General features: G+C 40.6%; 3 protein-coding genes across 3 annotated transcripts; 1 reads left to right on the top strand and 2 right to left on the bottom strand.

The window, feature by feature from the left end:
• Nucleotides 1-205: 205 nt before the first annotated feature.
• Nucleotides 206-4789, bottom strand: clic5a (chloride intracellular channel 5a). Its single transcript, XM_032556056.1, has 6 exons — nucleotides 4522-4789; nucleotides 3283-3392; nucleotides 2725-2850; nucleotides 2548-2654; nucleotides 1983-2164; nucleotides 206-1906 (listed from the first exon to the last, which is right to left on the bottom strand). Exons 1-6 carry the CDS (start codon nucleotides 4576-4578, stop codon nucleotides 1742-1744), a joined length of 747 nt encoding a protein of 248 aa, XP_032411947.1. The 5' UTR covers nucleotides 4579-4789; the 3' UTR covers nucleotides 206-1741.
• Nucleotides 4790-8089: 3300 nt separating this feature from the next.
• enpp4 (ectonucleotide pyrophosphatase/phosphodiesterase 4) lies at nucleotides 8090-13771 on the top strand. The gene is made up of 8 exons (XM_032556051.1): nucleotides 8090-8243; nucleotides 9508-9742; nucleotides 9893-10180; nucleotides 10271-10375; nucleotides 10984-11182; nucleotides 11264-11437; nucleotides 11997-12266; nucleotides 12353-13771. The coding sequence occupies exons 2-8, from the start codon at nucleotides 9509-9511 to the stop codon at nucleotides 12448-12450; spliced, it is 1368 nt and encodes a 455-aa protein (XP_032411942.1). The 5' UTR covers nucleotides 8090-8243; nucleotide 9508; the 3' UTR covers nucleotides 12451-13771.
• A 457-nt stretch (nucleotides 13772-14228) lies between these two features.
• xkr6a (XK, Kell blood group complex subunit-related family, member 6a) lies at nucleotides 14229-26299 on the bottom strand. The gene is made up of 4 exons (XM_032556049.1): nucleotides 25684-26299; nucleotides 22923-23119; nucleotides 22000-22417; nucleotides 14229-21639 (listed from the first exon to the last, which is right to left on the bottom strand). Exons 1-4 carry the CDS (start codon nucleotides 26271-26273, stop codon nucleotides 21135-21137), a joined length of 1710 nt encoding a protein of 569 aa, XP_032411940.1. The 5' UTR covers nucleotides 26274-26299; the 3' UTR covers nucleotides 14229-21134.
• Nucleotides 26300-26499: the final 200 nt, after the last annotated feature.

Raw genomic sequence — 26499 nt, 5'->3', positions numbered from 1 at the left:
CAATGCTGTCACATTTTACGACACCAGTCTTTATTATTTCTCATCATGGTTTACAGAACTTATGACTCAGCAATTCCCCTGAAATAAATAAATAATAATCCCTCTCTCACTTATTATCTACACAACACAATAATAATAATAATAATAATAATAATAATAATAATAATAATAATAATAATAATAATAATAATAAACAAATCTCATGCCCAGTCTGAGAAAATCGTTTTATTACCCAAATAAGAACAACAGTAAACACAGCAGGTTCACAATTCTAATCATTAGAAAGAACGTGAACACAGAAGAAGCTCATGATTTATATTTATAATCTCTATTTCAAAACCTTAAGCTATACCTCATAGTTTATTTAGTCATCACACAGCTGTATATATTATGATAAATCCAATATGGAAAATCATTCTGAATAAATTAAAAACACACAAAATGTACTGTACAGATATAAAAAGCTGAAGGTACAGTAGAGGTGAGCTTGTTTCCCACTAAGGCACTTGAGATCAGAATACATCACTACCAACACTGCGCTCTAAATCCTAAATCTATTTAAATGACAAGATAGAGTATATTCAAAAGCTTCATTCATTTTATAATCTTCTTCTTCTTCTTCTTAATACATTAACAGTGTGGTTGTTGCTTCAAAATGGTGATAATAATGATGACAGTCCATCTGACATTTTGAGATAAGGGTATCAGCAAGAGCTGTAACTGTAGTGAGTGGTTCTAACTAAATGGAAAACAGGGTAAAGGACATGCAATAGGTTAGCAAAGCTACCATTTTTCCACTACTTTGGCTTAAACACATACTTAAATTTTTTATCTACATTATCACACAATAAAGTAAGCAAGCCTGCTAATAAGTTATTGAAAGCTGTCAGGTTCTGCATGGAGATAATGTCGTTTTCACTGATCTTGTTTCCTAAAGTGACTACTAAACTTCTGATCAAATGTTATTGGGGGAAAAAAAAGCTCACGCTCATTTTAATTTTGATAAAAGATTTCTAAAATATTTAGCACTTTGCCACATTTACCTTTGCTTTGGATCACCAAAAAAGTGAACAGTCCACAACATATTTCTGCTGAAAATAATCCACATAATGTTCTTTTCTTATGATACCATGTATTTTGTGAGGCGCACCAGGCCCTCACTAGTCACTAGTCAAGTGTTTGTGAACATTTGAAAAAGTATATTATATATAATTATTCTGGCATTTAGCAAATATTTCAAATTCAAGTTCAAAAATACTTTATTGATCCCAAAGGGAAATTAAATAATAATAAATTAATGCAATAAAATATCTGGAGGATTTTTGAAAATTGCTTAAAAATAATATTTATTCTTGGCTATCCACTCAGCTTAAATGCTAATGTCATGCTAGCATTAGCAAGATAGCTAATAATGTTAGCTTCTGTTCTGTATGCTGTTTGAAAATAATTGTTCACATATTCTTTATTTTTGAAGAAAATCCATGTATTGCTAAAAAATATTCATTAGCCTCCAATGCTATGTTATCATTTCCATTAACATTTAGATGTTACCTAGATGCTAGTATCATTGGCTTCATCTGTTGTGAATATGCTAAGTTCTTTTGTTCTTGTTTTAATACATATTTTGACTGAGACAAACTATTAGTTTGAGATATATTTACAAATAAGCAATGAAAATGTTAAATCACATGTAAGGAGCAGATGTAATTTTCTTTATAACTGGAAGTTATTAGCTGTTGCTTCATTTTTCTAGCCTCTTGGCCACGGCCTGGTAGGCTAGCTCGATCTCCACATCTGCTGCACATGTGTTAGTGAACTCGTCTCGCTTGTAGGCGTTGTCAAGGTAACGCCACACCCCTTTGAATTCAGAAGGGACGTCATAGTTTCTGTATTTCTTTGCAACCACCTGTCAAAAACAAATAATTAAAGCAAGGAGGATTTGGAGATGATGGGAATGGAGATAAACGGAGAAGGCAGTTTACCTTAACAACATGGAGCTTGGGTAGAAGGTTGCAGTCAGCAAGTGTCAGTTCATCGCCGTCTAGATATTTGCGGCTGGACAGGCCTTCGCCGCTGTGCCGTCCAGATTGAACCTCATCAGGAATCGGCCTCATTAAATACTCGTCCAGTTTCGCCAAGGCTTTGTTCAGACTCTTCTCCAAAGCTTAAACACATAAAGCAAACGGTAACACAATGTAAGACGATTTCCAAACTTTTTTCCAGCTTCAGTATGACAGAAAATTGTTTTACTATTTATCTGAATAATTAATAATTGTCTGTCCGAGTCATTATACGGGACGTCCACAAACTACTAGCAAAGAAGACTAGAAAAAGGTCTTCAACAAAGGTTTTTGTTTAAGAGTGTGCTTTTTTTTTTACTTTTGACATTTCTGTCACTATTTGTCACACTCCAGGTGAAAAATGTTCTTGAAAGTTCTTAGTTTTTTTGAAAACCTTGAACTTCAAGAGGGGTGTTTTTGGACTCCTGTCAAGATTTTACATATTCTTAATGACCATTGTTAGGTTCAACATAACTGGTGTACTCACAGCGATTTTTCTCCGGTCTTGTGTTTTTGACGTAAGCTGAGAATCTGGCAAAGATGTCATTTCCTGCAACATTGGATTCACGGTTCTTTGTTGCAAGCCTGGGATACCTGAGCGGCAGATGTTTAGCAGTCAGGACGCTGTTTGTTCCCATTTAATGTTTAAGTTTGTGATGCCTACTTGGGTGGACCCAGCATCTCCTCCAGGTACTCTTCTATCTTGTTGACATCTGTGAGAACGTTTCCCTCGAAGGTAAGGAATGGCGGATGTGTTCCTGGGGCGAGGTTGTGAAGATCAGCTGGTTTCCTGATAAAAAAAAACTAACAATTTAGTCAAGACATTTGACAAAAATGCACATCACACTTTCAGATTTTTATTTGTAAAAGAAAATGAATTCAATCTTCTTTCCACTTCCCGATTATGAGTTTATTTGGGTTGGTCTAATTTACGCAATTCCAAATAAAACCACAGACATTTGTGATGCAATTAATTTAATCAATTTTACAGCAAAGAAAGCAACACAGGACATTTAAGCCTATTTTCTAACATTTAATGACTCATTAAGAGTCTTGAGTCAAAGTCCCTGAAGTGACTGGCAATTCATTGCAGGAAATCATGTCACCGATTCGCCTCTCAGATCTCCAGATGTGCATGAGCTTCGCATGGCAGCTCCAGATGTTAGCAAATGGTTTTCTGATGATTAACTCCATCATGCACTGTAGAAACCGACACGTTCACCTTTTTAAATCGACGGTAGTGACGTTAAAGACTACTCCCTTCAGCCAAAGGATCATGAAGAGACGTTGGGAGAAAGGACAGTTTCCAATGCTCTCCCCGTCACTCCCAGCCTGCAAACACACACACACACACACACACACACACACACACGTTAATGAAAAACAACAGAAGAACAACATTTGAACAACACCCTTCAAAATCCTCAAATCTAGCCCAGTTAATTCAAGATCGGTGCAGTGTCTGGATTCCTCTGACGTAACAACGCCCTGACTGGAAATTTCTGTCATGGTGCACATTCAACAGTAATCTGTTTGTAAATTGGAAATTTTGTAAAAGGTGTCTTCAGTTCACATGTGCTGGGATTGTTTGTGTGTCTGCAACTGGACACTGTAATGTAATGAGATACAAGGTCCAGCATGAATAATCCACACAGCTTCCATTAACCGCCTCACTGCTCATTTGAACCTCTGGTTTTAACATGCTAGCAGCATGCTAAGCACTTTAGCCACTGAAATCAGTTTTTGTCCTATCATTATACGTGTGTAAGCCCAAGAAAATGCCCCAAGTTTTCTTCTGTTATGCTTAAATATTGTTTACTCTGCGTAATGAAGCAGAGATCTAGCTTATATAACTTCCATTTTAAACAGATTAGCAAAAATAATAGACTATTTAAATCAGTTAGACATCTGTTTGTGTAAAATCAACTTTATTACGCAAAACATTTAAAGCAATCAACAAAGAGTTGCTGAAGGCAAGTCAAGAGTTTCAGATAACTACGTGATTGAGCAAATATTTAGTCATATTTGATTATTTAAAGACACATTCCACAACAGGGCTGATGTTGAAAACGCCTCCACATTTATCATCTGTACTTACAAACAAAGAAGCTTTCTGTGCAACAGACAGAAAGGTAAATCATCCTGGCATTAATCGGGTCATATTTTGAAGCTATTCAAAGGTTTTACTCTCGATGCTGAAAGGAGTCCAGTAATAATTCAGTGGGGCAGAGAAAGAAGGAGATTGTCAATACACGAATGCAGGTCGGTGTCAGGTTAACGCATGGAAAATCAGCACCCAACAACAACAGCAGCATGGCATGCACACTCTTAAAGGAGCTGCACTAAACTGATCACTTGTTTTAGTTGCTGCAAACTTACTTTTAATACACAAAAATGTAACTATTGGTGTGTTTTTTTCTTTTTTGTGTGCAGAAAAAAATATTATACAGAAAGTGCCCACCTTAACAAATAATTCAATATCAGGATCCTTCTCTTCCTCGGTTACAGTATCCGTCATGGTCAAGAAAAACCCGCTTTTCTTGTTTGGATATCACAGTTAAAGAATATTTACTTTTTTTCCCCCCCTGTGCAATCGTTCGCAGTATCAATTTTCAGCACTCTAATCCAGGGCCATTCGGCGCGGTCCGCTCTGTCCCATGGCAGCTCTGTGAGAGGATCAGCTGGGGACGAATGCCAGGGAGTGTGAGAAGGGCAGAGAGAGTGTGTGGTGGGACGGGTCAGTGTGTAGGGGTGCAGTTCGTACCCTGGGATTCAGCTGCAAGGCGTGACACTGTCAGGCAAAAATAACCCCATGTTGGCAAACAAGCCTGGGGAGAGACGTGGAGAGGAAAGAGGGATCCACTTTTCCCGGTTCTGCAGCTATGAGTCACAACTGTGTGACTCTGAATCACTGAGAGTCACCTTCTAAGAATCATATGCTGTCTGGGGCTTATTTGGCGTTAACTAGCAGCTTGGTGAAACAGAAACATTTCAACTGAAGCATCCAAGTCCAGCTCAGTTTACAGCCATTTATTTTGTTGTATCATCATGGTTTTTGAAAATAAAATCATACATCTGGTGCAACCAGTTGTTTTCAGAATAAACAGAATCCCCAGAAAAACATAACGAGACTGTTATGAACTATTTTAACTTTAGTAAGATTAAATGTTTTCATTGGAAGAAAGAAAGTTTTTGCGTGAACAAATGAAAAGCTGATAATGTCAGATTTTTCAATTACACAACTAGGAATCTCTCTTATTTTGAAGAACTGTGGGAGATGAATTTGTAATCACATTAGTTTATTTGAAAGTGAAAATGTCAGAAGTAAATTAAAAAAAATTAAATTCTGAAATAGCTTAAAGATATTTAAATTGGATTTCGGATTCAAAACAACAACTTGAATATGTTGCTATAAGCTATTAACAACCCAGTTTCTGCAACTTTCCCTAAAAATAACAATCAAGTTTAGGTTATTTACCATCTTTATCACAGTTTATCATGAGATTGTTTTTTTGGATAGAATTGTCAGTAACACTAACAGAAAATTGACTTTAATAATTAATCAAGGCTCTGATAGTATAGATGGCAGCATGAAACATTATAATCCTTTAGTGTGGAATATATATATATATATATATATTTTGCACAAAGTCCAACGACCTCACCCGCTACAGAAAATTATCTTGCTGAAATGCCCAGGTGCGGTCTGTTTCAACCGAAAACAAAAAAGTGTAATGCGCTGGTAAAGTATTTGTTGTTTGATGTTTAGACGCTTTACCAAGAGGCGAATTAAAAATCATCCAAAAAGTATAAAAGGTCTGGAAGCATCTCATTTAAACCTGTTCTATTAAACCTTTAAATAGAGAAATTTACCAACATGTAGCTTACTTAATATGCATTTAAATTCTCAACAGCGGCGTGTTTGTGCTAAGTGCTAATGCTGAGTCTTTAGCTAGTGCTAAATTGTTAGCTAGTCATTAATTATTGTGATAAAACTCCAGTTTGATCAACATAGCTTATAAAGTTATTACTTGTTGATATCAGATAATCTTTAAATAATTATGTCTGTCAACTAATTAAGTGTTGTTTATCCAACCAGAGATTACCTATCTGTGCTCACAGCTAATCTAATCTAGCCATCTCTAAAGGTATAGCAGTTCAAGATTAGACGTGTGAGAAAGATCTTTTAATGCTTCCTACAGCTGACATTGGTTCAACCACAATATCCTCTCAGCTATCTTGCCTTAATTCATGTCAAAGTATAACACTTTTCCACTGCAGCTGGACTTTAGAGTGGAATTTGCGGATTATGTAATAATTGACTCTGCATGTACAATGCAGTTGTTACTGGATGGAAAGATAACTCGTATTCCCAAGGCCGAGTGGGAGGAACCGCCCTGGAACCCTTTGACCTCTGAGTCTGAACATTCTTGTCAGCTCAACTTAACTTATATTTAGAAACAGAGTAATGCCGCCCTCCTTCCCGCAACACAAACACAGCAATGACTTTGCATGATGGCGCGATGATTAAAGGGTCCAATCATATGTGACGTCTAGGCAGGTTTAGACTTATCACATTCAATGAGTATTTGCACACAGAGATATGAGGAATTTGCAGTTATGACCTTGTAAATCTGCTGCTTAATGTTTTTCTTCTAAAAACTCTAGAACAGATTGATTGTTTGAGTAACCTACAGATTTGTGTCTGTGCAAACAACCAAAATTTCTTTCTTACCCTTGCAAAAAGGCAGTTTTTTGGTGCATCTTCCTCATTCATGGGCTCCTTCTTCTCAGAGGCCGATGATGATGAAGAAGAAGATGAAGAAGCTCTGTCTCGTGACTGCTTCCTCTCCACTTCCATCTCTGGAGACCCACATCCCAGTTCATGTTGGGGATGCTTTCCTCTCCCACCACCTCCCTCTCTTCCATTGCTTCTATTTCCTCATCCTCGCTCTGTTTTTCTTCCTCTTCTTCCATCTCACCCGTTTCGTGTCCCTGCATCTCCTCTTTGTCTTTGGTCTCGGCGTGCGATGAGGATGAGGATGAGGAGGATGAAACTGAAGATGAACTGCCTCGCCTCTCCTCTACAGGAGGCTGATCTGGGGACGGAGACTTTGGAGTCGATGCTCCATCTTCAGCAGCTCTGGTGTTCTCGTACTCTGGAGTCTTTTCTGCGGGTTCTTCATTGAGCATTTCATAGATACCTGAAGACTGATTCTGGTAGGACGACTCTACTTCTTAAAGCTCTTCACAAGTTGCCACATTGGCCTCTTCATATGTACCATTTGATTGAATCTGGTAGGAGTGCTCTACTTCTGAAGGTTCTGCATAAGTTGCCTCACTGACCATTTCATAGGTACCATTTGATTGGTTCGGATAGCTTTGCTCTGGCTGGTTGTAGGACAGTCAATCTACAGAGATCCCAAATATGTAGCATTTTGTGACCTGCCATTATGGTTTCTGTAGCGGCCAAGAAGCCATAGGTAACTCTGGAAGAGCTGCAGAGATCTGTAACTCATGTGGGAAAAGCTAACAAGACAGCTGCTGGTGGTTGAAGGAGCTCTGGAAAAAAAACCTTGAGTCCACATCTTTCTAACCACATTATCCCCTTGATAAAGCATCGTGATTGCAGCATCATGCTGAGGGGATGCTTTCCTAAGCGGAAACATAATGAATGTAAAAGTAGTCAAAAGAAAATATTAGTAAATTGTGCAAATTTGGCTTTGTTAATTATTATTTTCCTTTCCATACTACGTAGAAAAACTACTCTGTTGTTGAAATTTACGCTGTTTGGTTGCGAAACTGTCAATTTTCTTCAAGTCAAGTCTCTTCCGTCTACAAAATAAAACCAATATGTTTTAAAAACCTATAAATGTGTGATATTATTATTAGGATGTGTACAGCTTTGTGCCAATTTTCTACAGTTAGAGCCGCTTTAGTTTTAGTTTAAGCAGAGAAAATGTCGGAGTTGCTTTTCTGCAACACGCGTGCTACCCAAGGAGATTTTATTTAGAAAGTTTTGACCGGAAACCTGTAAAAGTAGCGCCAGCTTTGGGTCAGTCAGCCTGTCAGTATTTGTGTTGTTTGAGGTCTAGTGAGGATGTCAGTGCGAAAATAGTCCGTGTCGAGGTTATTCAAGGCTACTAACAGTCTGGAGGGGGAATATCTGCAAGCCTAAAACAGGTAGAATAACATTACTGATTGTTATCGTTAAGCGACAAAGTAAACACGTTAATCAGCTTTAAAGCTGTTGGTTGAAGTGCAGCTTGTAGTCAAAGTAAAACTGTGTTTAGTATGTTATTGTGGCTTTGTTTTAATTGGGATGGTATTTCACCAATTCCTGCAGAATGCTGACTACAACGTGTCGCGTTTTGGTGTAGTTCAGTTTGAGCAGCGACTTCCTGGTTGAGGTTATTCACGTTTCCTGTCCATTTCTAAAGTGCCTTGCAAAAGTATCACATGGCAGCAAAGCAATACTTGCAGAGGAGCTCCAGCTCTTCAATGGAGATTAAATGTGTCAATTTTCAAGATTTGCCACGAAATTTACAATGGTAGCAAGTTTGGACTTTGATTGGGCCATTCCAGCAAATAAATGTTTTGTTCTGAACTACATAGCTCTAGCTGAATGTTTAGGGATATGTTTATGCAAGGTGTGGCTCATTACTTTCCAGTTTTTCTCTGGCTTTACTTCCTCCCATCTTCCCATCAACTCGGGTCAGATTCTCAGTCCATGCTGGAGAAAAGCAATCCCCCACACCGCCATTTGTCACCATGATAATGGTGTGTTTCTGGACTTTGTGTTGGTCAGCACCAACACAAAGCCCTCAGGTGTCGGTGTCCTGCAATTTTTGGATTGCAGTTTGGACCGTGCCTTAAGGAAAGCTTTAAATTATGCAGAAAGTCTGTCTGTTTAGCTCACACCAGAAGTTTGCTTCAAAAATCCCACAGCATCACCAATCCTCCATCATACTCACTACTGGGTAGCAGACTGTTGTTCAAAGTTCTGTAGATTTTAGAAGCTAATTTTGCTTTGTGAAAGTTTTAATTCATCCACCCATCAAATATAGTTGGGATTCACGCAGGTGTGTTGTTTTAAACCTAAAATGTTAGATTATAGTATCAAAAGCAGTTTGGCAGTAAAGTGATTCGATTAAACCAAATGAGAGCGGTGTGAGGAAGCGGCACTTTCTGGCTGCTCTTCAGTTGGATCATTACTGTTCTTTCACTTAATCCAATTTTCTTCAAATTTGCACCAATTTAAGCGATCCTGGCTGCTTGAGAAATAAAACATGTCAAAAGGGTCTGTCTATTATAGCAAGAGGAAGTGGCATTTTGTTTTATCTCGGACATCTTTGGGTTGCGTTTCAGTTTAGCTTGTGATGTGGATGTGAAATTGTTACACCACTACCTACATTTTTCACCGTTTCTTTTGTCTTTTCTCTTTCAGGATGTTTCCCAGAATACTGTTGGCCTTCCTGTGGGGCGTCAGTGCTTTGGCCGCTGAAAATGACACAACCCAGCAGACTCTGCCGCTGCTGCTGGTGTCGTTTGACGGCTTCCGGGCCGACTACCTGGACAGGTTCCCCATGCCTAATCTGAAGCTCCTGTACAGCCAGGGGGTCCTGGTGGACCAACTCACCAACGTCTTCATCACCAAAACATTTCCCAACCACTACAGCCTGGTAAGAAAGTTTCAGAAAGTATACAGAAATGTATCCAACGTACTTTTTCACAATTTTTATACCATCTTTGCAATTGTTCAGTTGTAATGTAACAAAATCTGACAATATCAGCATCTTTGGTGTCAAAGTAAGAATAAATTACCTCTCCAGGTGACAGGGCTGTACGCAGAGTCTCACGGGATCCTGGCCAGTAGCATGTACGACCCAATCAACCACAAGCACTTCACCCTCCAGAATGACAGTGACCCCATGTGGTGGAGCGCGGCTCAGCCACTGTGGCTCACGGCGAAGGACTCCGGCTACAAGACGGCGTCCGCCATGTGGCCCGGCTCCGACGTGACCAACCGCACGCCTACGCACTTCTTCCCATACAACCCAGCAGTGACGTTCCAGCAGCGCCTGGGGAATGTGACAGACTGGATATTAGGAGACGGGAAGGTGAAGACGGCTTCCTTAATGTATAACTGAGAAATCACGAGGGGTCAGTGGCAGTTGTGTGACATTCCTACGTTCTTCCTCTTTCATCAGGAGCCAGGAGCAATGTTCGCGACTCTTTACTGGGAGGAGCCGGACCGGTCGGGTCATGCGTTCGGTCCTGAAAACACCACAGCAATGACTAAAGCACTAAAGGAGGTGGAGTCATTTCCTCAAGCTTTAGTATTTGGCACCTGCAGTGTTACTGTTTCATCAGAATCTTAAATCCAATCAGAAGCTAACCTACACTCTTTAAAAATCACTCATACAGACTCAAACATAAGAATTACTTTATCAAATACACTAGTATCATTGGTTGCAAAACTTACTAACTGTTCAATATTTGTCTAGTCTGATCATAAACCCTTTCTCCAAAAATCCAGATTTTCTCAATATCTTCGTCAGTCTCCTTCGACCTGAAACTGATAGTTTGGGTTGGATGGTGGGAACTTGGTCACATTGAGGTGTTCCAACAAAACAGAGAGCAAATTTAGTCTTGGAACTTGAGTCTCAATCATTTTAAAGTGAACTCTTTCCAGAGGTAAAATGTTCACTCAGATTTATGCCAAAAGCTTGTGCCAAAGAACATTTATCCACGTATTAGTGGGGTTGTATGTATATATTCGAGTTTGTTTACATAATTATGTAAACTAAATCATTGGAAGCCTCCAAACAAATGACGTTTATGCCAATGATGTAAGTATATGCTAAAAATCTTAGGGGAAATAATAATGTTCTCTAGCTAATCCGGAACTTTCTTCCACCAGGTTGACGACAACATCGGCCTGCTGATGTCTGAGCTGAAGAAGAGCGGCCTCTGGGGTCGCATCAACCTCATAGTGACCAGCGACCACGGCATGGCGCAGTGCTCAGCTGATCGCCTCATACGGTTGGACGACTGCCTCCACCCTGACAACTACACTCTGGTGGACCTGACGCCGGTCGCCGCTCTCATCCCCAAAAATGGTAACCAGGCTGACATGACGCAGTGTGAGGTTCAGTCCTCTCACTCTTTTACAGCCTCCCTCTGTCTGTTTTCCTTCACAGACTCAGAGAGCGTCTTCAGCTTGCTGAGTAAGTGCCATCCTCACATGACGGCGTACATGAAGAAATCCATCCCGGATAGGCTTCACTATCGGAACAATGTACGCATCCAACCAATCTTACTAATCGCTGACGAAGGCTGGACCATAGTGAAGAGGGGAAAAAAGCTACCAAGATGTAAGTGATGGCTTTCAAAGCTAGAGACACTGTAGCAACTGTCAACAAGCATGCTGGTGCGTTCCACATAGTTAGAAGAAACGACAACACTTTATTTAAGGGTGTGTGCATAAGACTGACATAACTCCTGCCATGAACATGAGGGACTCTTCATGAATGTTGTCATGAAGTGTCTTTCAATAAATAATGACACAAGTTACATTAAAAATCAAGTAAAAGAGTCAACTTTGGACTAAAAGTGTCATTATTTACCAAATGACACTTCATAACAACAGTCGTAGACATTCATGAAGAGTCCTTCATGTTTGTGACAGGTGTTATGTCATGTTTATGACAATGTAATGTTGGTCTTATGCACACCCAGTCAAATAAAGTGTTACTGAAGAAACTAATTCCTAGATGGAGGCCATTTGTGTGTTGAAACGGGACAGCGCTCCATAACACGTATCCAAACTGCTTTAGTAATGGATAAATCAAGCTAACATTAGGATTCCAGTCTTCGGCCAGTGAGGACTGGATGTTAACTTACCCAGATGTGATTGGTACTCCCCTCCCGCAGTGGGTGATCATGGATACGACAACTCGCTGCCAAGCATGCACCCCTTCCTGGCAGCGACGGGTCCCGGCTTCCATCAAGGTCTCCGGTTGAAGAGTTTACAGAGTGTGGATGTGTACCCGCTCATGTGCCGGCTGCTGTCGGTACCGCCGCAGCCCAACAACGGCTCTTTGACCAGGGCTCGGTGTCTGCTGGCTGGCGAGACCTGCTGGGACATGGCTTTGGTGATCGGTCTGGTGGTGGGCGTCTTGCTACTGCTCACTATCATCACTGGTAAGTCTGAACAATCTTGGATCCTGGAAGGATTTTTGGCACAGATTAAGTATGACAAAAAGCTAACCGGACTTGTTTCTGTGCAGTTCTTTTCAGGTGCATGGGCGCTCGTCGCAACTCAGACCCCAGGCCCTTCCAGAGGTTGGACTTTCTTTGTGACGATGATGAACCTTTGATCCCATAAACCGCTGAGTGATCTTCTTGTGCTTCTCTTAATGCACCTTGTTTTGTTTTCTCCTCCCATGTTTTCACTTCATCACATACAAGGAGAAATCCCTCAGGTTTGCTTCACTTGGTATGAAGTGGTGTAAAAACTGCTGTTACAGTGGATACTGTTTGTTTGATTTTGATCATGTGATAAAAGACAGACCCAGATGTACTTCATTGACATTTATCATTTTACTCATGGACGTACAAAGAAAGGTTTTCAGGTTACTTTTAATGTGAGCGCCATTGATTTGGGCATGTGGGTTCTATTTTTTGCCAGCAGAGGGAGCCAGTGGCTTATGCTTATTTATCACCCTTAAAGCTTGTCAGTTAAAAAAATATATTTTTTCATTTGTTTTTTTAATTTTATTTTAAAAGCAATTGCACTAAAAGTTAAGATATGTACAACTACTAATGGTCTTCCTTGCTGAAAGCAAATTTGCATCAGGGTGGGCTTCTTTGCAAGGTAGTCATAAAAGTAATACCAAAGGAGATTTTGTCATTGGCTTCCTTTCTGAATTTTTGGTTAAAACTTGATGAGGTCTGGTTCCCTTAAAAAGGGGCAGTGGACTGTTTTGCAGGGATCAAAAACCGTGAATCGTTGCTGCTGAAAGCTCAAATAAACGTGTTGATATTCTTATTTTCAGATCAAACATATCTACTGGAAACCCTACAGAGAAAGTAGGCAATCACTCTGCTCAGTTTCATTAATATAATTTCAAAACAGTATAACATACAGATGAATAAGTCTTTGAAAGTGTAAGAAATAGAAGATGAGTATTCTCTTGTGCATTCCTGATTTTGGATTATGTTCCAGAAACCAATATACTGAATATTGAATATCTCACACCTTTATTTCATGCTGTACGACTTGCATGGATCCTCAATTATATGTGTAGTTGTATACATAATATCATATATAATATTTTCGTGGGTCTTTCTTCATCAATGTATGTGTAAGAGAATATCTGGTTACTGAAACAACAGAATAAATGCATAAATGCGTTCATGTTTTGGTCATTTTCAGGATGTTTTGTTAAATTTATTTTTAAATCCCTCTCCTTAATTATTGACAGCCCTGGAAAAGATAAGTACAAAAATACTTTACTCAATATTTTAAACCTTATCATTTTGACTAAATGTGGGCAGGTGTATTTATTTTCTCCAATAGTTGATTGACATGTTTTCTTGTCTTTACTATTTTGAAGAGAGGAAAAGAGAAATGGGCCACTGCAAAACTTCAATATTATTTCCCAGAGATACAAGAAGTAAAAGAGGATTATTTAAAAAAAAGATTATAAAAGTGCTTCAGTTAAATTTATTTTATAGACAGTTTTAAGAGTTTCATTTGGTAATTTTACACCAGCGTTTCAGTCAAATTTATTCTGTTTTTACTGAAAGTTTTTTTCTTTTTCAAGAATGCAATGTGAGATTAGGCAACAGATAAAATGTTTATTTATTTTCTGACTTTTTGTACATATTTGCCAGGGCTGTCAATAATAAATTTTTACCATAAAAATTCCAAATATTCATATTTGATTTAATATTTTTCAAAAGTGACTTTATGACAATCTTATATTTAAATGTCATTACAGAGCTTCACCTTTGCACAATATTTGTTACTGCTTTTAGAAAGGAAAATATTTTGGTATTATACTGGCCTGTAAAGAGATTGTTTTTTTAAATAAATGTGATTTATTACTAGAATCCTTGTGTTGTGTTCAGTGAAAAAAGTGCAACACACGTTTGGAAAAATTAATTTATATCCCTTTGTATTTTTTTTTCTCCATTGCAGTCACAACATCACAACGTAATAAAATGGCAAATATATAAAATCAAACTCAATACTAACAATAGATCTCTGTATTGTGTTCAAATCAGCTGTACATATCTTTTATCTCATTTAAAATCATCTCTATGTAGTCATCTGTATTACTGTAAATCTTTGTCTCTTCACAGATAAATAGACTTTTATTTTCAGGAGGTATTGTAACAAAAATAACACATTTTCTAACGTTGGCCTCCTGGAGCCATCAAAAAAATATTTTTCAACTCTTCCCCAGAATGCCGCAACACCATAGTGGACACAGAACAGAGGGACTAAAACCAGAGACGCCATAATCTGTCCTCTCTCCGTCTCATTTGTGATTGGTCAAAAATATTTGGTGTAAATTAAAGGCAACCATAAACTATACAGTCTGTGGATGCAACCCTTCCAACCTACCAAATGAAAGGAAAAGAGAAATAAATTAGAATATTCCTGAATGGCGTTCCGATGTGCTGACGCAGGAGCAGTTTGAACACATTCGATGACGGTAGCCATCTTTTTTACACTGAATTCAGAAGAGGCCAGACAGCCCATTCTTACATTAATATTTTCAAAGTGTTGAACTATGTATTAGCAGTTAAAAATAATCTCAAATATGTCCACATATTTGGTATCATTCAGCCATTTATTTAGCTGAATCAGTAAATTAGTAAGTAAATGCTTAGCTAATTTTTCCAGTGCCTAACTGTTGATTATTACATTCAAATGGGTTTAATAATTAATCTGAAGACATTCTGATGGTTTTATATTAAGCTAATGTGTCAAACAATAATTTTTGCTCCAATGTATAATTGTTTATTAGCTTAAGTCAAAATTTTCTTAGCAAATTTGCTAACAGGCTATGTTGCTATTTGGAATCAAGCTAGCAGTTTTGTGCTAAGCTAAAGTTTCAAAGTGATTTTTGTTTAAGTATCAAATTGTTTATTAGCTTGAGTCTAACTATTCCCCTCTCCAATTATGTGCACATTTTTGATAGCAAATATATGTGGACATATTTCATAACATTCAGCCAAGTTATATTGAAGCATCCTGTACAGAGAGAAGCTAACATTTGTATGTTAAGCTAATGTTTGCACCAAATGTTTACTCAGGGTTTAATTGTTTATTAGCTTGAGTTGAGATACTCTCCCCACAAATATGTGGACATATTTCACAACGTTCAGCCATGATTTGGTTATTTAGTTAACCTGTTTTTACACATGCTAATGATTTTATGCTAATATTCCAAACAAATTTTTCCCCTGTCTTGGAAAACTTGCATTCAAACCATGGCTGTGGCTGTCTGGCCATAACTTTTATTCACCTACATTTCTAATATCAGTGTGTGCTTATACTAGAGACAACACAGATGGCACAGGTTCCTACGAAACCACTTGTTGAACTGTATTTTTTTTCCTACTTTGACCTTACATTCTGTATATTCTTTAAGAACATTTACCATCAGTTAGACTTGAAAGAACCATTTACGCAAACTAATGGAACATTGATACAACCGAGGAGAGCTAGAAGTAGTTATTTACAATCCAAATGCCAACCACGAGAAAATAAATGCTACTTTTGCACATCAAATTTCTATAACATTAAAAAAGCATGACCCTGACAAACTTAAAAGCTTATGCTTTTATAGATACATCCAAGTGAACATTTAGTTTGACCCTGCTCTGTGTTGGTAGTACCAAACCTGAGTCAAACATCTGAAATCTTTTTCACACTGTGATTGATTCTGAGAGTTTGTGTAAAAAAGTAAAAGGTTTCAGTGTCTGCTGGACTCAGGTCAGCTTAGCCTCTGGCTTTGAGGTCTGCAAATCCATAACGAATAATGACACCTTCACAGCTACGGATCAAACATAAAAACTTTGGCTGCAGAAATTAAGACAAAACAAAAATCATAGACCCTGATAGCAGAACATTTTCTGTGTTTAACCAAAAGAAGAAATGCTTTATGGTTAAACTTTCATAATATGACAGACATTCCTCAGTCGGGAGGCAGCGTTCATCTCTCACCGTTTAAAAGCTACATTGCAGTTTTCCCCCTCCCAACAAATCAATCTTGACAAAAAAAGAACAAAAACAAACAAACAAACAAAAAAAATTCATAAAATTGCTATGGAAACAGATTCAAAGCTTGGGGATGCATCATTATGGCTAATGCTCCAGGGTTTCCCCCAGCGTATTATAAGCCTGGCGGGCCACCAGGCTTTACTTGTACCCCACCAGGCTAAGCATTGCTTATTTATTTAAGTCTTTTTAAAATGTTTGCATTTTTTAAGACTTTATAGTTAGTGTTCAGGGGTTAATCTTCCAATATTTCAATAAAACATAATTATCAAAAGATATTTTCAAATTCCTGTCGACTTTAAACATTTTTAAACTCAAAAACACGACGGGCCGCTGGATGAATGACCGCCCTAGTGCCCAAACCCCGGGATTATCAAGTTTTCTGGGGGAAACCTTGTGCTCCCTTACTCAATTATAAGATTTATATATCTCACTCTGTCAAAAAGAGGTAAATACCATATCAGATGGGCTTCAACTCATGACTTATTACATCATGGCTTTATTTATTTGAGAAACTCAAAATGTAGAAGCAGTAAGTGAAACTTTGAGGAGAACCTGACACCTATTTTCACTTTTACTGTTAAAACAATAGAGTTATTCTTGGTTTTTACTGATTTAGGGAAAAACACTGTAATATATTAAATGCTGTCATCCATCGGAGGTAAAAAAATAAAGGTAAAATAACACTGAAACAACAGTGATGTGGTGTTTTCTTAAAGGTTCTCTAAGCCCAGAGCCATCCTGCTTTTTGTAACTTTGCATAGCTGTCGATGAATAGCCATACAAGAAGTGACAAAGCACTGGCTGGATTCAAATATCTTACAAAGTGGGTCTAGCTAAGGCTGTGGTTTTTATAGATGAAGAACAAAATGTTTCACTTGTAGCATTGAAACTTGACTGCAGTCTCAGTATAGATTATTTTTTAAATGAAATGCAGTCGAGTTCCAACGAAGGCTTCCATGTATAAAAGAAACTGTACTATTTGGTTGTTTTACACCTGATTTGGCTGCTGTTAGACCTGAAATCTGATTGGCTGGAGGGGCATGATGTAGGATAAGCCAATGGGTCGGAGGCTCAGGAGCTCAAAATGATTTCATAGTCTCTTAGTTAACGCGTTGCGTGTGCAGTCGGGTCCTCAAATCTACAACATACATGCAAGAAATTCACAAGCACGGTTTGTGAAACTGACAGGAAAATGGCTGACCGTGTTCTGAAAATGGCACGTAGTCGGTTTGCAGTGCGGACACAGTGTGCTGTTTTCCACAACCACATCAGAGTGTACCAGAAAGGAGCACCACCCCGCCATGAGCCAGATATCATCAAAGGAGCGGATAAGGCATTGTAGCTTTTTGTTTTAATCACATACGCAAGGTGCTGCAGTTTTCACATATACTCCTTAGAATTACACATTTCAGTCAGAATGCAAAACAACATATTTGGCTAAATTCTCGACTGCCAGCACAACTATACAAAAATCTTTCTGGTTTACTCATTAGCACCATAAGAATATTGTTCCCAAATTATAAAGGGGTGAAGAAATATTCAACATTGTAGGTGTGTGTGTGGGTGTGTGTGTGTTTGAGCACTAAGGTACATCCCATGTTGTTACCCTACTTTTCACGATGTGGCTGTGTTCATATCTCCTTGCTGCAGAGGAAAACCCTGTGTTTATGCAACTGTGATTGTGTGTGTGTGTACACTAAGCACATCTCCTTGCTTTGGAGACTTGCATAGCTTCTGCAAGACAGGAAGAGCAGTTGTTCACTTAGAAGGAGCCTTTGGCACAGCCTTGGCCGAGAACTGAAGGCAGTACTCAAGTTGCACCATTTAATTCCAGGAGACAATCTGCCCTTATTGCACCGTAAGTACAAGTGTGTTTCATGTTTGCACCATATGAAAAGGGATTAGCAGCCAATTGACTCTGTAGCTTGAGAGCATTTGCACCATATGAACAGCAACAAAGCTGCTTCTGTTGCACATCTGGATAGACTGAATCTCTTCGCCAGATTGTAGAAAATTATTCGTCTGTTTTGTTAATCAGGCTAGCACCAGGGTAAAATAATAAAAGTTGCATTATCCAAGCCTAAATCAATAGTTCAGCGTGTTTTTTTTCGCTTTGCCATGAATAAATGCATATTTCTAAAAATGCTAATTTTATGGTAACTAGAATAAATCTAAATCTTGGGATGGAGACAGTTACATAAGGTTCATCCTTCTGTCTCATTTGTGATATTGGTCTGAAATATTTGGTGTAAATCACAGGCAACTATAGACTGTACATGAATATTTTGTACAGTCAGTGAAGGCAACCTTTCCATCATACCCAAGAAAAATAAATACAAATTAACCAGAAGATTGTCATTCCTGCATTGTGTTCTAATGTTCACATACAGGAGCAGTTAAATAATTTTTCTACTTTAGCTTGAGACCAAATATTTGCCTCACAACATATGTGGACATATTTGAAAATAAGGCTAATTATTCAGCTTAGTCAGATACAGACTAATGCTAATTTCTGAACCCAATTTTTTGGTGGAAATGTCCAATTATTCTTTAGCATGTGTCCAAAAAAACGTGAACATATTTGATATCAGTCAGCCAGGCCTTGGCTAACTGTGCTCTGCTAAGCTAATTTTTCATTAATTTGAGTCCTAGTTCTCTCATTACCAAATATCTTGACACATTTCCTGATATTTAGCCGGGCTATGTGGATATTTAATTAAGTAACAGCTAATAGCATGCTTTTTTTTCAAATCTACATACAGGGGAACAATTTTACATATGAACAGTTTAGGACAATTCAGAATAAAGCTAAAAAATATAGCTAAATACCAACTTTTTAACTCAAAATGTTATATTTCTTTTAATTTATAGTGGGAATCCAAATGTGAAAAATAAGCACATATTTGTGTTTTACCTGCTGATATGCAAGTGCATGGCGAAAACATGTTTTTTTTTACTCTATACCCCATGGTGCGAGTGTGACCTCCCCCTCCGACGGCATGTCATTTCTCCACCATTCCTGCAGACAGGGCCGTGATTGATGCATCGGCACCATTTGCTGTCGCCTGCCAATGTAACAGCTTGTATACCAGGGATAAACAAACCAAAAATAAATAAATAATGAGCCACACATCACAGCTCAGCCGTGGGTGGCTTTTGGAGGAGTTGATGCTGGACATGATGCACGAGAAGACAAGTCATCCAGGGGGGTCGTGACGACTCAGGTCCACAACTGTTTCATATCAGCTTCTGTTAGCGTAGGAACGGCCGGCGTGAATAAGACATCACACAGAAACGCTACGCACGGATCAGAAATAATTAGTTGTGTACTTGCCCTCTGTTGTAAATTCCAGATCTGGGATTTTTTGCTGTGGTCCAACACTGACATGAACCGATTTACTGAGTGTTAGCACTTTTTGACAGTCTGAGTAAAGTATTAAAGCCTCCCACAACCTTTGTAAGGAAAAGTGGAAAACGGTTAGGTAACACATGTACAGCATATTATGCTGCCTCATATCTATTTCTCTGTTGACTAAGCAAACGGCAGGGACGTCTGTGACTAGCATTAAATATAGTGGATCTGATGTGTTTATAATGACTGTATTTCTTCACATAATGAACAAACAGTTTTGTTTAGTCCAAAAATATTTAGGTTTATCTGCTGTATTCTGAAAATATATCTTAAATTAGCACAACAAAGCTAATGAAGACAGTGGTGAAGGCAAAAGAACAGATTTCTCATGCTCCTGACAGGAATAAAGCAGGTCTTAGTTAAAGTGAAGATTCTTTTTGGAATTAAAATTTTATTATTTTTGTTGTTTTATATCAATTTGTTGAATTATTAATGCATATTTTGATTGTAGTTTCTCAATTTTGCAAAAATCTCTGACTAGCTAGTCAGAAAAGCGGGTGTAGTTTCTACAAAGGCTGCGAACAGCTATGGGTGTAAGAACGGCCATGTAATCCCATTTATACCGAACGAAAAACTAAAACAAATAAACTAGTTTTTAATATGTTTTTCTCTAAATTATATTGGTATGGTGCCATTGTTTGAATGTATTCAGGAAAACCATGACTGGTAATTCTGAACCAAACTAAGGTTATATTATATTTTTGTTGTTCCGAGTCTTGATGATCTGATAGATGCTGAATAGCTAAGACGTAAGATGAGACATTTGTTTGCAAGTTTGTGATTTTAATACTGTTTTCTGTCTCTTTTGCACTTCCCTGGTAACCTTCATCGCTCCCAAAACTGTCTTTAAGCTCGTTGTCCAGCCACAAAGTGACATTACATTAAAAATATCTGCTCTGTACAAAGAAAATATTTACACAACCCTTTGACTAGACTAACCACATATTGACGATCCCATTTATTTTTTCTAAGTGACAATTGTTTCGCTCTTTTGTGTCACTCAATGCGTGTTGATCGCAACATAAATGACGCGGTCGGGCGCTGCTGTAGAAATGTGCTTGTTTCTCTTTTTAATTTTTTTTTTCGTCTCCATAGCAGAGAATGGAAGGGAGGTTCATAAAAAGTGAAGTGAGAAAGAAGGAGATGGACTGAAGCAGCTTGGTGAGTGATGGCCACGGGACTTACAAGAAGTGTGTGCGAGTGTGTGTGTGCTTAAAAGTGAGATTGCTTCAGTGTGCATGTGCTTATATCAAGTGAGACCTTTTGCTCATGACTTTTTTTTCCTTTATCTTCTCCAAGTTTGAACATCCACATGTAGATTTTCTAGTGCTGTATGTGCTCAGGTGTACCTGTGTGTGTGTCAGAGTGAAGACTCGTACTGCAGTAGTTCGTACAGTAGCGGCCCGTCGCGGTAGCGGATGCCCACGGCAGCTGGCGTTATGTACTGCAGGATGTTTATAGTCCTTCGCAGGCGCCTGTCTACGTAGTGAGCGTCCCAGGCCGGGTAGCGCTTCCTGGGCATGTCGATTTTTATCAGCGGGCCTTCGGGCTTGGAGATCGGGGGGGCGGACCTCACCTGGAAGACGGGAAGGCACGACTCGGCCACGTCCTCTTCCGTCTGCGACTTGGCCATGTGTGCCGGGGTGGGCGGGGCAGTGGGCGGGGCTGACGGGGGAAGCGGCAGACCCCAGAGCAGCTGGGCGCAGCAGGAGGAGGCGGGGCTCGGCTGGAGGTGGGCGGTGGCCGGGTGCAGGAAGCCATAGTACAGGAACATGACGAGGACGCCCCCGGCGAACGTCAGATAGACGCTGCAGAGGGCGGGGACGGCGTACGAGTCGGTGAGCGCCGGATCTCGATAGGCGTACCTGCAGCAGAGAAGAGTCGCGGGTTTAAACTGCATGTAGATACTAAGTTTACACTCAAAGCCGGCCCAAGGCATGAGCAAGCTGAGCTGCTGCTTATGGCCTTCAAACCACCAAGGCTCGAATCTCAACACGCACCAAATGTCTAATATTTTTAGATTTCTATATTAAGAAAGATAATGCTGTTAAATTTGATTTGACGGATTTAGCGAGATAGAAAGCTCAAATCATGTAAGTGGCAGTTGCTGTGGCTGCTTCAATCGAGGTTAAAGAAAGTTGAACAGGATATAATATCCAGTACATGGTGTAACCAAAACTCTTCATGATTTCATATAAGCAGTGAAGATTTCATCCATAGCTCACCACAGGCCCGTCAGGATGGTATTCTCGGCCAAAACCACGGTGTAGTACGTAATCATCCGGTACCGCGTCCGTCCCTCTTTCACGTTAAACCAACAGAAGATGTAGACAATGCCAACCACCATGTTGAAGAGCACCTCCTCCCACTTCGACATGCAGAAGTCGGTGCCACCGTGCACCACCCAGAAGGCCATGGCGCACCAGTGCAACACCACAAAGATGCCGAAGTAGATGTGGAAAAGGGAGGCGAAGAGGGCTAGCGAGAGGACGCGGGAGGAGATGGTGAAGAGGCGCCAGCAGAGGTGGAGCAGCGCGCCGCGGTAGCTCATGCTGCGCTGGTCGTCCCGGGAGTCGCGCAGCAGCTTGTGGTAGGAGGCCAGAACCCAGGCCAGGGAGAGGAGGGAGGCAAGGGAGGATATGCCTGAGGAGACAGAGGAGGGTTATGGAACAGAGACAAGCACATCCTCGGAGTTTCAGGAGGCGTTAATACCGTTGGACATATTATTTAAGAGATGTGACACGACGAGATGAAGTTATTTTGATTGTTCCAGACGACGTGTTCATCCGCCCCCCTGTGTGATAGTCACGTATTTGCATTAAAGTGAAAAGCATAATAAAAAAAAACAAAAAAAAAAACACCCCAAAGAGTGATAGGGATGAATAATCCCAGTGGGTGGCCGCCTGGATGATACACATCCTGGATGATACACATCCTGGATGATTAAGGAAGAGGAGGGAAGATGGCACTTTCCTCACCAGAATACCTGAACAAACACTCCAGCACCATCTGCAGCCACACATTACTGCGCGGAATGTGTGCAAATTGCTAATTACTGCCTGTGCAGCTGTTGGCTAACAAGCGCTTTGTTGTCAACAAAACACGCAGTTAACGCCACGGTTTGTTTGGTCGCCGGCGCTCCACCTACACTGCAGGGTCTCGGCTCGGTTCTCCTGGATCATGATGCAGAGCTGCAGCACCAGCTGCGGCGCAGACTCAAGGAACGTCTCCAGCAAGCGCAGCATGTTGACATCGGCGTACTCGAACATCATAGCCCAGTACCACCGCCGCTGGTGCTCCTTTTGCCGCCGTGACATCACCCCGAGGTAGAGGGTTCGGATGTACCTGCGGGAGACATCGGAAACCAGTCAGATCTACTGGGAGGAGAGGGTAGGGGCCGGTCGCATGAATTACAGCCAGGATTGTACCATCTGTGGACGATCAGGGTGAGCAGCTTCACTATTTTCTGACATCTTTCTAGACAAAACAATTGACTAATCGGGAATCTAATCAACAGATGACTCAAGATTGAGTGAGCTACTACAAATAGTGGAGTGACAGGAAAAAGAAATGGCTTCAGTATAAATTTAAATCTGCTGGTCGATATATGCTGACTTGACTTCTGGTCGGTATTAGTCACAAGTGCAACCCAAATAGGACTGGGCGATATATCGACTTGATCAGTTAATCGAATTCTTGGGTTTTGAAGATGTAACTTTTGGGAAATTGGGATTTTTCCCCCGCCACCAGTTACCTTCTTGGGTTTCCATAGTTCAGAGTGAAGTCAGCGCGCCCAAAGCCGCCATCTTGTTTGACAAGCAACTTCTATTTATCTTTCAGGTCAACTCCACAAATATTAAAGTCATAATATTACAAGAATAATACGAGAATAAAGTCGCTGTATAAGAAGAATGAAGCAGTAATTTTATGAAAACTCCAACACAAAAAAATGAAAATGTGAAGTTATATTTTGGTATCGGATTTACAAATTAGAAAATACTGAATCTTTTAACACATCAGCAGCAGGGCTCTGAAATGACTGAGCAAAAATATTTGTGCATTTTGACGAAAGAATCACATGGTGCAGATCTTGATAACTCTATTGAAGTTTAATTCTCAATTATACCTTTTCCTATTAATTTTAAGATGTTCTTCTGGTAAAATTGTGTTTTTATTTTGCTAATTTTATGCTTACATTCCTAGTGCTGTGTCGTAGAAGGAATGATTGAAATAAAGGCCACTTTTTGAAATTATTTCCTGTCATTTGTAGCTTCTTTTTCAGAAAAGAAGTTGGGGGAAAAAAATCGATTAAAATCGAAAACTGGATCTAGTATAAAAAAAGGTCAGGTTTTATTTTTAAGCCATATCACCCAGGCATAGTACTGTAGCGCATTTCTGCATTATACATGTTATTGTAAATACGGTTAGTATCCCTCTGCGGTTGGAAATACACAGTAGAAGCTTTATATGACATAAATAATGCAGCATCCACACTCCCAACAACACACACAAACTTACAAGAGCTTTGAAGCAACTTAGAGCAACACTGATCGTTTTCACTCTAATGTGACCCATGGATCCAGTTCTGCTCAGACGTTTTCATACATTAATTATTGGTGTTTTATGGTCAGATGGGCGAAAGAGTGAACTTCCAACTGCGACTTTATGTCCTTGACTAAATAACAAGGATATGAGGGAAAACAGGAAGTCTTCTCTGTAATTCTCAGGTGAATACTGACTGGCAGGCGAATTCGATTAGCTCTGACATGAGAGGATGTGCTTCTAAATGATCGGAGTAGATCCTCCACCCTACCCCCACCACTCTTCTTCTCCCTTCCTCCTCTTGATCTCTGTTTCTTTACCCTCCCCCCCATTCTCACTCCCTCTCCATCTCTAAAGCAATCTGTCTCAATCAGGCCATTCCACTCCCTTCCTTTCTTCCTTCCATTCTGCAGTTTGTGTGATGGTTTAACCCTACAACTCAAAGCAGAGAAGAAGCTGGACGTACACACGCACAGAAACTCGACCTTTTTTCTGCTGCTCGGCACCATTAGAGGAATTTATATGCCGCTACTACTCTGCAACAGAGAGAGACATGTCTGTGTGTCTTCCACGTTGTTCCCCTGACAGTGTTGTTAGCACCTCAATTAACACCTAAGCATGTCCTACTGTGTGTGCGTGTGTCAGATGGGGAGGAGAGGGAGATAAATAGTGAGCATGCGAGAGAGGAGAGTTGCCAGAAGCGCAGATGCTTTTCGTCTTTGTACTCTCCATGCACGCTGACACTCGTGGGGAAGAGCCGTGACACCGTTTTTCCACTCGTCACACACGCTGACACACATGAACGCATAAGCATACGGACGGAAACAAAGAGTTCTGACCTCTTTGGTGCGCAGCTGCTGGACACTGCCTGACATTTCTCCCATATTTTGTCAATACGACTACAGGCTTTGATGCATTTTCATGGCAATCAGATTAATTACGTATCAAAAGCTGAGTCAGGTTGGATGGAAAGTGCATGTGAACATCGGTTTCCTACAAATTCTCAATTGGATTTAAGTCTGAACTTTGACTGGGCCTTTCTAACACATACATATGCTTAGATTGAACCACTCTAGGGCCATTTTCAAGTGTTTTCTTTAGATACCACCTTTTTTTAGTATCTAGATGTTTCCCCCACCCAGGTTAACAGAAACAATGACGTTGCAAGGCATTGATATACTGGAAATGGATTCAGCACCACGGAGAGCGCCAGTTTTAAAGCTTCATTTGTGGTAAACTAAACCATTTCATGTAACTTTATCATAACTCCAATCAGGTTCTGTTCCTCTAAATGTTTCCTGTCCCTGCCTGTCAGTTTCCCTTCTTGTACCAACGAGAGGTGAGAAGAGGCTCAGGTGTGTTCTCACCTCCACACCTGTCCCAGCTGGAGGATGTGTATGGTGGCCTGCCACAGCCAGATGATGGCCAGCTGCAGGCGGTCCTTTCCGGGATACAGGCAGCCCTGAACCACCGTCCCCCTTTTAGTAAGCCCCTCCACCTCTCCGAGCCCCCCGCCGGTGTAGTCCTGCACGAACCAGCGGAAACTCAGAATCTGGACCAGCACGGACGGCACCAGCACGAAGAAGAGCGTCAGGCCGAACCAGAGGTAGTTCTGCCTGTGGTAGTAGTCCGCCGCCAGGCACAGGTCCGTGCCAACATCCCAGAAGAAGACGAGCAGGGCGAGGATGATCCAGAGGCAGTCCAGCCACAGCTGCTCCCGGGGAGGGCAGTGGGTCTCCCGGACGCCGACCCCTCCGACCGGCTGGCCCCCGCCGAGCAGGGAGCCCAGGCAGGCTGAGCGGCAGCCCCAGTAGCAGGCGGAGGAGCGGCAGCACTGGCAGATGTGGATCGCGGCGGAGTCCAGCGGCTCCTCGGCGTCAACGTCGTACAGCTGGGCGAAGCCGCTGCCGCCGCCGCAGCCGACACCGGCTTTGCCGCCGTCCGACTTCGCGGCCATGTTCCCCTTACCGCTCCTGCCCTCCTGTGAAACGCACGACAACCGCACCGTGGTGACTGCTCGCGGGGCGCGGACACCACGTCACTTCCCAGGTACCTCCTGTCCTCTTCCCTCTCGCGCCGCGGCGACTGCTGTGTCTCTTTCTCGCCGGGGGCGCGAGGAGCCATCAGAGCCGGCGGCCGCGCGAGGGCGGCTCCCCTTTTTCTTGCTTCCCCGCGCGGGACAC

Source organism: Xiphophorus hellerii, chromosome 24 (assembly GCF_003331165.1).
Source record: "Xiphophorus hellerii strain 12219 chromosome 24, Xiphophorus_hellerii-4.1, whole genome shotgun sequence".
In the NCBI taxonomy this organism is placed as follows: Eukaryota; Metazoa; Chordata; class Actinopteri; order Cyprinodontiformes; family Poeciliidae; genus Xiphophorus; species Xiphophorus hellerii.
The sequence above is the reverse complement of the archived record's forward strand: the minus strand, read 5'-3'. Positions and strand labels throughout refer to the sequence as shown.

What these genes read in the sequence shown, in the direction of transcription:
- clic5a (XM_032556056.1), bottom strand. Translation starts at nt 4,578, where the DNA reads ATGACGGATACTGTAACCGAGGAAGAGAAGGATCCTGATATTGAATTA. An exon ending in GAGATGCTGGGTCCACCCAA is followed by an intron (nt 2,655 to 2,724) that starts GTAGGCATCACA and finishes TCTGCCGCTCAG; the next exon opens with GTATCCCAGGCTTGCAACAA. An exon ending in CCAAGCTCCATGTTGTTAAG is followed by an intron (nt 1,907 to 1,982) that starts GTAAACTGCCTT and finishes TGTTTTTGACAG; the next exon opens with GTGGTTGCAAAGAAATACAG.
- enpp4 (XM_032556051.1), top strand. Translation starts at nt 9,509, where the DNA reads ATGTTTCCCAGAATACTGTTGGCCTTCCTGTGGGGCGTCAGTGCTTTG. An exon ending in CGCTCTCATCCCCAAAAATG is followed by an intron (nt 11,183 to 11,263) that starts GTAACCAGGCTG and finishes TTTCCTTCACAG; the next exon opens with ACTCAGAGAGCGTCTTCAGC. An exon ending in GGGAAAAAAGCTACCAAGAT is followed by an intron (nt 11,438 to 11,996) that starts GTAAGTGATGGC and finishes CCCCTCCCGCAG; the next exon opens with TGGGTGATCATGGATACGAC.
- xkr6a (XM_032556049.1), bottom strand. Translation starts at nt 26,273, where the DNA reads ATGGCCGCGAAGTCGGACGGCGGCAAAGCCGGTGTCGGCTGCGGCGGC. An exon ending in CAGCTGGGACAGGTGTGGAG is followed by an intron (nt 23,120 to 25,683) that starts GTGAGAACACAC and finishes TGTCTCCCGCAG; the next exon opens with GTACATCCGAACCCTCTACC. An exon ending in CCGAGCCGAGACCCTGCAGT is followed by an intron (nt 22,418 to 22,922) that starts GTAGGTGGAGCG and finishes CTGTCTCCTCAG; the next exon opens with GCATATCCTCCCTTGCCTCC.